This window comes from Ctenocephalides felis, unplaced genomic scaffold (assembly GCF_003426905.1).
Source record: "Ctenocephalides felis isolate EL2017-DRISC unplaced genomic scaffold, ASM342690v1 CF-g0.4_SCAFFOLD_03571, whole genome shotgun sequence".
NCBI lineage: Eukaryota > Metazoa > Arthropoda > Insecta > Siphonaptera > Pulicidae > Ctenocephalides > Ctenocephalides felis.
This window is the reverse complement of record NW_020539725.1, coordinates 48,278,873-48,289,328: the sequence shown is the minus strand read 5'-3', so window position 1 is coordinate 48,289,328 and position 10,456 is coordinate 48,278,873. Positions and strand designations below refer to the sequence as shown.

The 10,456-nt window shown below is 26.6% G+C and overlaps 3 protein-coding genes across 3 annotated transcripts; 2 read left to right on the top strand and 1 right to left on the bottom strand.

Moving 5' to 3' along the window:
* Positions 1-1,467: 1,467 nt before the first annotated feature.
* On the bottom strand, positions 1,468-2,290 carry LOC113385431 (thioredoxin, mitochondrial-like). Its single transcript, XM_026623278.1, has 2 exons — positions 2,073-2,290; positions 1,468-1,982 (listed from the first exon to the last, which is right to left on the bottom strand). Exons 1-2 carry the CDS (start codon positions 2,184-2,186, stop codon positions 1,680-1,682), a joined length of 417 nt encoding a protein of 138 aa, XP_026479063.1. The 5' UTR covers positions 2,187-2,290; the 3' UTR covers positions 1,468-1,679.
* Positions 2,291-3,190: 900 nt separating this feature from the next.
* Positions 3,191-5,636, top strand: LOC113386183 (protein asteroid-like). The gene is made up of 5 exons (XM_026623980.1): positions 3,191-4,315; positions 4,538-4,781; positions 4,911-5,083; positions 5,342-5,502; positions 5,574-5,636. The coding sequence occupies exons 1-5, from the start codon at positions 3,319-3,321 to the stop codon at positions 5,634-5,636; spliced, it is 1,638 nt and encodes a 545-aa protein (XP_026479765.1). The 5' UTR covers positions 3,191-3,318.
* A 64-nt stretch (positions 5,637-5,700) lies between these two features.
* Positions 5,701-8,091, top strand: LOC113385012 (Golgi resident protein GCP60-like). Its single transcript, XM_026622809.1, has 9 exons — positions 5,701-5,884; positions 5,941-6,154; positions 6,223-6,291; positions 6,362-6,439; positions 6,705-7,066; positions 7,177-7,303; positions 7,436-7,544; positions 7,692-7,746; positions 7,826-8,091. The coding sequence occupies exons 1-9, from the start codon at positions 5,749-5,751 to the stop codon at positions 8,062-8,064; spliced, it is 1,389 nt and encodes a 462-aa protein (XP_026478594.1). The 5' UTR covers positions 5,701-5,748; the 3' UTR covers positions 8,065-8,091.
* The last annotated feature ends 2,365 nt before the right edge of the window (positions 8,092-10,456 follow it).

The following is a 10,456-nucleotide window of genomic DNA, read 5'->3' as shown; positions in this document are numbered from 1 at the left end:
TTACGCACACACAAAAATGGCAACATGATCTATATATATTTACATATATATATATATATATCGTTGATATTTTAAGCATGCATGTACATAATGCAATATATTTTATTACGGATTTTGTACAGTTTTTGTTAAAATTAAGTTATATAATTAATTAAAAATTAATCTAGGAATTGTATATATTTGTGATCATGTAAATTATAGTATGTTTGCGCATATGTATAAAAATACATGTACAATACATAAGCTATATTATAATTATTATGTACATATATGCGTCATTTGTAAAAACACAAATTAATATTCTTTTTATTAAATGGAATTTAAGAATTCTATTGATTTAAATGAATGGTGTACACAAATGGCTCTATTTGCATATATATGTATAAATTTGAGATGAAATTATTTATAAATAATTCGAAGAGATACATATAGCTTGACTTGAAATTGTTTATATTATTTTTTATTATATTATTTTTATGAAAAGTATATTATCGACATTCTTTTTCTCCAAATTTAATATATATGCTTTTATTTATAATGCATTTAGCATTTTCTTATGAGTATGAATTTTTTTATTATATTCAATTATGAATATCTGATGCTCTATTGACTATTCCTATAAATTCTTTATACAACTAGTACCCAGTACTAGTAACAAAAATATCAAAATCAAAAATTTTTCAGTTGGTTTATCATTTCATCTCTTTGTATTAGACTTATAACATGTAATGATTCTGTTCTTGAATTTTATTGAATATATATATATATATATATATATATATATATCATATATTACTGTATATACGTATAGTATATTACAAATATACTATATGTATACATAATACAAAACAGAATCTTTTGAAATGGTTGTCCTGCTCTCAAAGTTGCCTTAAACGCAAGAACCTTTTACGAAACCAATCAAATTATAAAAAAATGCGATTATTATTCATTTATTGATAAGGAATGAAAATGACTTTTAAGCTGATAAATATAGTTAAATGATTAAACGTGCTAAATATGCAAATAGCACAAGTACAAGATTATTTCATTTGACTTTTAGGTTTCGTAATGGGCTCAAATGATTAGACTGAATTTTTTAATTGATTATCCTATTATTACATGTAAATAAAACATAATTAAAATACATATGTTTATTACTATTAATTGTTTATTATATACAAATTATTTGAAGTATAATATAAATACAGTCAAAAATATCAAAACGTATATAGATACTTTACAACTATGCTTTTTGCAAAATAATTCTTGGTAAAATTAATTATTGCATTTTTAATTATCCAGTTACTAGCGATTTTTTGAATTACAAAAATAAATAGTAATGACGCACATTTTTTTATTATAACAATGAGATTGTATTTAAATATATTCATTTTGTGATATAAAACAATAACATTGTTAGGCAGTGTCGTAAAAGAGTCAACATTGATGTGCACTAATATTGTTAGCGATTATTATTGCCCAATTAGTATTTGGAAACATTCATTTATATTGTGCCTTTTTAAAAAACTAAGGGCTAAAAGGGAGTTTTAAATTGTAACTTATTATAACCATGTTTAAGATATTTTTACATCATGTGCAAGATTTTGAAGATTTTTTTAACTTAGCTCATAAACAAGATTTTGGCTTGAATATAAATTATTGTGCATTGCTTAAAATATTTATTTGCCTTCATCTTGTAGATCATTTTGCTCTAATTTTTTAATAAGATTTTCAATCATATTCGCATCCACTAATCCTATAAATTTATCAACGACATGCCCGTCTTTAACAGCAACAACAGCAGGCACAGCTTTAACTTCAAAAGTATGTACTAAATCTACATGAGATTCTACATCAACAATTGCTAAATCTACATCTTCATTTGGTTGCAAAAGTTCTGATAATTTTGGTGTTAAAATTTTGCATGGCTCACACCACTCTGCATGGAAATTGACAATGACGGCTCTTTTGGAGTTCATCACCTAGATAATAAAAAATTGTGTTTAGAATAATATTTTGTTAACTTCCTGAAGTACCAAAAAACACGGAATATTGAAATTGCTTAATTTTACCTTTTCCACGAATTCTTCATTATTATTAACAGTGAATTTTTTCTTGTGAACAGGGTATAGAGATAAACAAATACGATTTTGTTTGGGTGCATACTTTCTTAATAAACGTAACATTTTAAATCATGATAAAAAAGACTAAAATATATTATTAAGAATAAAATTAGTTAATATGTTTTTGTTTTGTAAACATAATAATGAATTATTTGTATAACTTTCGATATTTGTATAACTTATTAGTTATATTAATAATCGCATTTGTACAATTAATTAGTTGTCAATAGGAGTAGAATTCACGTATAGGTTATGATAATGTCTTTGATTTTATAAAGATGTTGAAACGTCATGCTGGGTATGCGTTCTTATCAGATTTATTTTTCTTATGTAAATCATTGTAGAATTATGCCAAATCATTATGTCAAATATGCGATTACCACATTATTATAATTATAAATTAATGTGATTAAAAAATAATAACTATTTTAAAACATTTCATTAATATATTGATTTTAATGAAAACATGTGGGCTCCCTAGCTGCCATATCAAATTATTAGCACCACCTTGGTATTTAAATAATTTACACAATTTAAAATGCCTTCTTAGAACCCATCATCATCTTAATATAACTCATTATTTCTCATTGGAAAATATTGAAAATATACGAAAGTGATCTATTTTTCAAAATGCCATTTTATCGTAACCGTAACTGATAACTGAAAAACAAAACGTAGTCGTATTTTCTGGGGTCTCAGACTAATGATTCAACAAATAATGTTAAATTTTATGTTTAGCATAATATATTTATTATGCACGTGCACTATCTTTTTGGGATTTGAAAACGGGAGACGCAAGCTTCAGAATATAAATTAAGCAAATTACATTTTCATTGTGAGTAATTTTACTACATATATTTTTGAAAATAATGATGAATGCAGGTAATCAGTTTTTCATATCTATAGAATCTTATGTGTAATCTGTTTTTTCATCAACGCTTAGGCGCTATCATCGAAAATAAAAACGTGCTTGGAAAATGTCAAAGAAGCTAGGTTATGATCTGTAGATTTACTTTTATTGTTTATTTTATTATTTGATATTTGATAAATTTTCTATTTGAAAAATATTGTATAGAAATTAGTGAAATTAATTGGACTATTAAACTCAGACAAATTATGAGTACATATCAATAAAACACTAATAGTAATTGATCGAATTATATTAATTAGGTGAAGTGAAGAAAAATATCGAACAATGGGTGTTAGAGGTTTAACTACATTTATTGCAAAAAATGCTGATCAGTACTTTGAAGAATTTGAACTTCACGATTGCAATTTAGTAATCGATGGGAACAATTTAGCAGCTCAATTGTACAAATATGTTTCAAGGTGCAATTCTGGATTCGGTGGCGACTACGATGTGTACCACAAATGTGTTGTTAAGTTCTTTGAAATGCTGAATGTTTGTAATATACGATCTTTGGTTTTGTTTGATGGAGCTTATGAAACAAGAAAGAAAAAGTCTGTTTATAGTAGACTTATAGCCAAACAACAGGCAGCTTCAATATTATGTCCTGCCAATCAAAAATTGTTACAAATTTTTCCTTTAATGATGAGAGATGTTTTCAAAGATGTTTTAAGGGATATGGGAATATCTTTTATACAATGTGATTTTGAGGCAGATGATGAAATATCAATTGTTGCTAGAGAAATATCATGCCCTGTTTTGAGCAATGACTCGGATTTTTATATATATGATGTCGAATATATTCCATTCACTTCATTTGATCAGAAACTCACTATATCTGAAAAAGGCTACACTTATATCTCTTGCAAAATCTACAAAATAGATAATTTTCTCAATTATTTTGGTGGTCTAAAAAAAGAAATGTTACCATTGCTAGCTACTTTATTAGGAAATGATTACATAAATAAAAGCACATTTAAAAACTTTTATGCCCACCTTAAACTAGCAAAAACTAAACAAAAAATTTCTGATCAACAAAGAACCATAAATGCTTTATTGCAATGGTTAAGAAATGAAACATATGACTCTGCTGTGGAAAAAATATTGAGTAGATTGAAATTATCAGAACGATCTAAAATTTTAAATCAAATACTTGAAAATGTTAATGTATATGCAGACCATAAAACCAATGCTAGTTTACTTCTGGGAATTAAACAATTTATGGTCTCGCAAAAAAACATTGAGTTAAGCTTATCAAAAATCAATGACACAGAATTTTTAAATTGTCTAGAAAAGCTTTATATGAATAATGGAAAAAATTCATATAACGGAGATATGATATTACACAATATAATGGATGTTCCTATATGGTTCAGATTTTTATACAATAAAGGGCTTTTTCCAAGTTTTATTATGGATTTTATAATCAGTAAAACAGTTTACTCTAATCCTCAAATAGAAGATTTGAATTTTAAAGATTGTAATAGTATTATGTTTCCTATTTTAGCTTATATTTTTAAAATCATTTGCCCTGGCTCAGAGGAATTTACATATGTAGGCCGCAATGATCATAATCACATTGCTAATCAGAAGATAAATGTTGGCGATTTATTTACAAATGTTAAGTTTTACAAATTTGATGTGTTGAATAACTTTTACCCTGCGACTGATTTGTTTATAACATTTTTTGAAGAAACGATCCAAGAGCAGCCTTTTGATATATTAAACTCAATTCCCAAAAATTTACATTTGTATATCCTATCAATATTTTGGTTCGGTAGAAATATTGATGGACCAACATTATTGCCAGTTCACATTCACAGTATAATTTTGTGTTTGATTTATTTACAATTTATAAATCCTGTCATTGATTCATGTAGATCGAATATAAAATTAGAAAAGATTCTCAATAAGCTTGAAAATGACACAGTTGAAGCAAGAAATTTTAATACTGATGAATTCAACTCATTAGATTCTATTTCAAAGAAAGAATGCTATAAATGTGCTTTAAAAATGGTAGATTATTTTAAAGTTGATGAAAAACTAAAGAGCAGTAACAAATTATTTTCCAGAAAAACTGTACATGTATTTTCTATGTTTCAAAATGTGGTACTACAATTAAATGTTTTAAACTCAGTGTTAGGTCATCCAATGCCACAATGTAAGATACATGAGCTATATAATGGAACTTTTATTTATAATGCTTTTAATCATCTAAAGTCTAGAACAAATATATTGGCATATGTAGAACTATTGTTAGTAGATTCACCACTATTATTCAACAATTATAAAATACTACTTAATATTATAGGAGGATTTTTAGAATGCATTTTAAATGATAATAAACCCAAGAAATCAAAAAAGAAAGGCAAGAAAACGAAAATTCATATTGAGCAAAATGAAGAACAAGTTCAAAATAGTTGCACAGAAAGCGATATCATGGATAATATAAACTTTGATACAACTAATAATGTATATTGGCTATTGAATAATATAACAGTTTAATATATTGGATATAATATATCGTTATTTTACTTTTTCAGAAATTTATTCCCATTAGCCCACAATTTGAATTATCCGCTAGAAAGATTGAAATTTGTTTATGAATTCGATGTTCTAATGTTTGCAATCCTGTTGTTGTATGCTTTGACAGTAATTTGACGTGTGGCAAAACATGGTAGTTGACGTATAAAATTTTAGACTTTTTTTGCACAAATCATGGATTTGACGCAAAATTTAGAAATTGGAATTAACAAATTAGATATTGACGATGCTAATGATTTGGAAAACATAGGAAATAAATGGGATTTTCCTTTAAAAGAATTGTATAGGCTAGCCGTAGAATTTTATAAAGGTATTGTTACATGTTATTTTTATTGAGCCGGTAATCTAAAAATTTATTAATTTCAGAGAAAGAAGGCAAAGCGCTACATCTAAGTTATGACGATAAACTAAAATTAATAGCTTTCACACAGCAAGCTAAACATGGACAATTTGATGCTACAGAATTACCTTCATTGGGTGTCCTTGATGTTATTGGGCGCGATAGAAGGCTAGCCTGGATGCAATTAGGAAACTTATCCAAGGCGCAATCTATGGAAGGATTTATTGATCTTTTAGATAGGTAATGCATAATTTAACAATAGTTCTGATTTTAATTACCTTGAACTATTTTGTGTTGTTGTGTTACAGATTGTGTCCACTATTCAAACCTTATATTGAGGCCATTAAAAAGGCAAAAGTTGAGAAAAGTAAAACTGAGTAAGTTGTTTTTTTATTTAAAAAAAAAAATTTAAGATTTCAAATCCAAAAAATATAATTTTATTTTTAGACTTATAAATGTGAACCAACCAATTAATACTGTGCAAAAAATGAAACAACAGGACGATATAAATAAAGAACTTCAAAGGTAATTGCAGGATTGTATTTTGGTTATTTTTTATTTTGTGAGTAATGAGTAATATGTGATATATTTTCTGTTCTTAAACCTATTAAAAGCATAGATTTTTGATATGTAAATTTAGTTTAATAGAATATTTTTTACTTACTATCTCTACAATATATTAGTTTTTATAATTTAAATTTAAAGACTTATATATTTTCTTAAATATAAGGATTTATAGTTTTTATATATTTCATGAATGAATTATATTTTAAGTTTTATTTAATTACAGTCGGAATATAAAAGATTTGCTAAACGAGCAGTCATTTTACCAATTCAAAGCTTATGCAGAACAGCAGTTTCCAAATAGTCCTGATGAACAGGCAGTTCTTATTCGACAGCTACAAGATCAGCATTATAATCAGTATATGCAACAACTACATTATGGATATTTAGTTAATCAAAATATTAAAAAGGAAGACCCATCAGAAATAGATATATCTAAGAGTAATTCAACTGAAGTATGCAAAACAGATAAATCAGATCTGAGCAAAGACACAGCTGAAACAGTATCTGAAATTAGTAATATTGATTCACAAGGCATCAAAGTTAGACATGACAGTGAGAATTATGAAAGTGATTGTGAATCACAAGGTATAGATAATAAATAACCAATTTTTTTTGTTATTCTTACTTAATATATATATATATATATATATATATACATACATATATTTGATATATAATTAATCTTAAAATTTTAGGCGAATATGTTATAGCTATTGCAAATATGTGGACAAGGCAAGATATGTCAGCATTTAAAGCTGCTGTTAGTAGTGGTGAAGGTGACGGAGTCATCAGAATTGGCCATGGTGAAACAGTTACAGTTCGGTTAGTATAAGTTTTCATAATTTTTATTATTCATATACGCCTTTTGTAACCTAAAAATGAATGAACAAGATATACATACAAAATGACATATGGTTTAACATTTTAATTTATTTTTAATCAATATATTTTCAGTGTTCCAACGCATGAGGGAGGTTCACAACTTTATTGGGAATTTGCCACAGAAAATCATGACATAGGCTTTGGATTGTACTTTGAATGGTCAAAGAGCCCTACCACACAGGTTTGTTTTATGTGCATTTTAATTAATTGCGTTTTGCATAAATATTCATACAAATAAAAATTTATTCTATTCATAAATATAATAGATAAAAACCATTATATAAAAGTTTTTTTCTATAGTCTTATATGCTATTTAATTTTTTATTAGGTTACTGTCCATATAACTGAGAGTGAAGATGAAGATGAATTGGAGGATGATGAAGGTAAATTTAAAAAAATATTTAACATGAATAATAAAACTGTATGCATTAATTAATGGATTTTATTATAATTTCTTAATAGAATTAACTCTTCCTGAAGATTTGGAGTGCGGTCCACAATCTACAGTTGCTCCACTTACAGGAATCTCAAAGCCACCTATTACAGAAATTGTGCCTGTATATCGTAGAGATTGTCATCTAGAAGTTTATGCTGGCTCACATCAGTACCCTGGAGAAGGTGTTTATTTATTAAAATTTGATAATTCTTACAGTATGTGGAGAAGCAAAACATTATATTATAGAGTTTATTATACTCGTTAAACTACTTAAGGAATATTTTATTATTTAGATTATTGTATGTTATTAAAGTGATGTTATGTGTATACTTGATTAATTATATATTTTATGTATTCATATAAGAGCCTTATAGTCATTTATGATAATTGTAGCAAATTACAGTAGATGAATAATTACACTTGTATAAATTTAAAACTTTATATTGCATACACAAGTTGAATATATAATATTTGTGCAATAATTAGTTATGTAATATCGGCATATAAGGCTCTTAACATTTTTTATGGAATGCTATTTGTGATACATCATCAGTGATTATTCCTGTGTCATATACAACTAATCATAAATCTTTATATAAATTTAATAACAACATATGTAAAGAAATTAAATAAAAAGTAAAAGACTAAAGTAATATTTAATTTGACAATTTTCACATTCATCTATTTAAGCTTTCATCTTAAATGGCACTGGTGAACTGCAATTCAAATTCAATAAATAAACTATTAATAATTCAAAGTTCGCGCTTTTGACTTGTTTATATCACTATTTGATCTTCTACTACCTGATTGGTCACAAATGGTATCAGTATCTTTCCGCCATTTGTAACATTTCGACTGGGGGCATCACATGACCTGTTTATTTGTCCCCGTGATCAATCTATTTAATTTGAAATATTTATGATTACTAATTTATTATTATGGAAAAAATAGAATATTCTCTCGACAACAGGTGAGAATACTGTAAATAATTTGAGTATTGTGTCTTTTTTAATGTTTTCGGGTCATTATATAATAAAATGCTAATAGATATGAAGGTCATTGGATTTAATTTAAAGTTGAAAACACAAGTAGAATTTGACCTTACTATGTTTTATTAATAACATAATCCTTTTTAATAATTCGTTTTAGTGTGATGGTGAAGAAATTCTTGGAGTAATAGATGAAAGTTCGGGTAAGATTTTTTTTTTAAATGTCTAATGTCAAACTGACAGTTTGCGGTTGTTGTCAATGGTATACAATAATTTCTTACTATTTATTTCTACGAAGTTACTCAATATCTAATTAAATATAGGATCACTGGCTTATAGTGTTATAGAAGTAAAAACAGAAGACAGTATGGGATCCCTTGATTTCAGCGGGTCCTTCCTATTCTCCAAATGGCTCTCAGCAAGCAATGATCGCTTCACCAATTTGATGGTAAATATATGTTTGTATAGACTAACAACAATATTTTTCACATTATATTTTTTATTTGCTTTTTTTCTTCATAAATAAGCTGTATAATAACTAAAACCACAATTCAAATTTAAATATTTAGTTATCATAAATACTATCTAAAGATCTTTTACGAATGCTTAATGTAAAACCTATGTATAAATTTTTTGTGTAATATTTATTTTATATACATTAATAAGCTAAGAATAAAAGGAATGTGTTATCCTGTTTATGTACAAATTCCTTTTTTCAAAAACTACTACAACTTACCGTAAATTTGAGTTTCCGTTACAATTCACTTACTATTATCATCAGAACTTATTTTATATATTTTTCAGGGCAATATTATGTAATTGGAGGAACAGATGTATTTGCAGCCCAAACAAGATCCCTGCGCGCCACGTCTAGCAGAATCTGGAAGAATTGTTCAAGTTACGCATGGTATAAAAAAAGTGTGTAAGATGAATGCACTTTTTATATATTTGCTATACAATGTAATTTACTTTTATTATCTGTTTTTAAGAGGGATGATAGAAGAAGAGCTACACATAATGAGGTTGAAAGGAGAAGAAGGGATAAAATCAACATTGGATTACAAAATTAGCAAAAATTATATCTGAAGATGCCATAATGGAAATGGAAAATTAGAATCAATAGAAAGCCAATCAAAAGGAGGAATTCTAGCTAAAGCTTGTGAATATATAACAGAGTTACGAGACTCAAATCAAAGGTTTTTATACAAATATATATTAACATTATTTTTCAAAATTTCTTTGATTTGGCTGGTCATGACTACATAATACATTCACATAAATTAAATTTAATTTCTTATTGTCTTCATTATTGTAAATGAAGGCTCACAGTGTTGCATGTTGCAAGTTTGAGGAGAAACTTGAATAGAATTTTATCACTATTGTAGAAAGTACATGCAGGGAAAATGATAAAGAAATAAATTGTATTAATTGCTTTATTTAAAACTTGTACTGCATATTTCAATTTAAAATTTATTATTTATATTTTAATACTTTCATAATTATTTTAAATTAAACATTACAGTTTACAAGAGTGCCTTAAGGAGCAGGAAAAGAAAATTATGGAATTAGAAAAAGTCAAAAACAAATTATCAATTAAAGCGAGATAATGATATTTTGCGCGCACAACTATCTCAACCTGGATCCCTGGATAGTCTGCAGCATGGTTCA

Excerpts from the sequence above, each read along its gene's own strand:
- LOC113385012 (XM_026622809.1), top strand. The coding sequence starts at position 5,749 with ATGGATTTGACGCAAAATTTAGAAATTGGAATTAACAAATTAGATATT. Across the intron at positions 5,885-5,940 it reads AGCCGTAGAATTTTATAAAG|AGAAAGAAGGCAAAGCGCTA; the intron begins GTATTGTTACAT and ends TATTAATTTCAG. Across the intron at positions 7,304-7,435 it reads GGTGAAACAGTTACAGTTCG|TGTTCCAACGCATGAGGGAG; the intron begins GTTAGTATAAGT and ends ATATATTTTCAG.
- LOC113385431 (XM_026623278.1), bottom strand. The coding sequence starts at position 2,186 with ATGTTACGTTTATTAAGAAAGTATGCACCCAAACAAAATCGTATTTGT. Across the intron at positions 1,983-2,072 it reads ATGAAGAATTCGTGGAAAAG|GTGATGAACTCCAAAAGAGC; the intron begins GTAAAATTAAGC and ends TTTATTATCTAG.
- LOC113386183 (XM_026623980.1), top strand. The coding sequence starts at position 3,319 with ATGGGTGTTAGAGGTTTAACTACATTTATTGCAAAAAATGCTGATCAG. Across the intron at positions 4,782-4,910 it reads ATTCCCAAAAATTTACATTT|ATCGAATATAAAATTAGAAA; the intron begins GTATATCCTATC and ends TGATTCATGTAG. Across the intron at positions 5,503-5,573 it reads ACTTTGATACAACTAATAAT|AAATTTATTCCCATTAGCCC; the intron begins GTATATTGGCTA and ends TTACTTTTTCAG.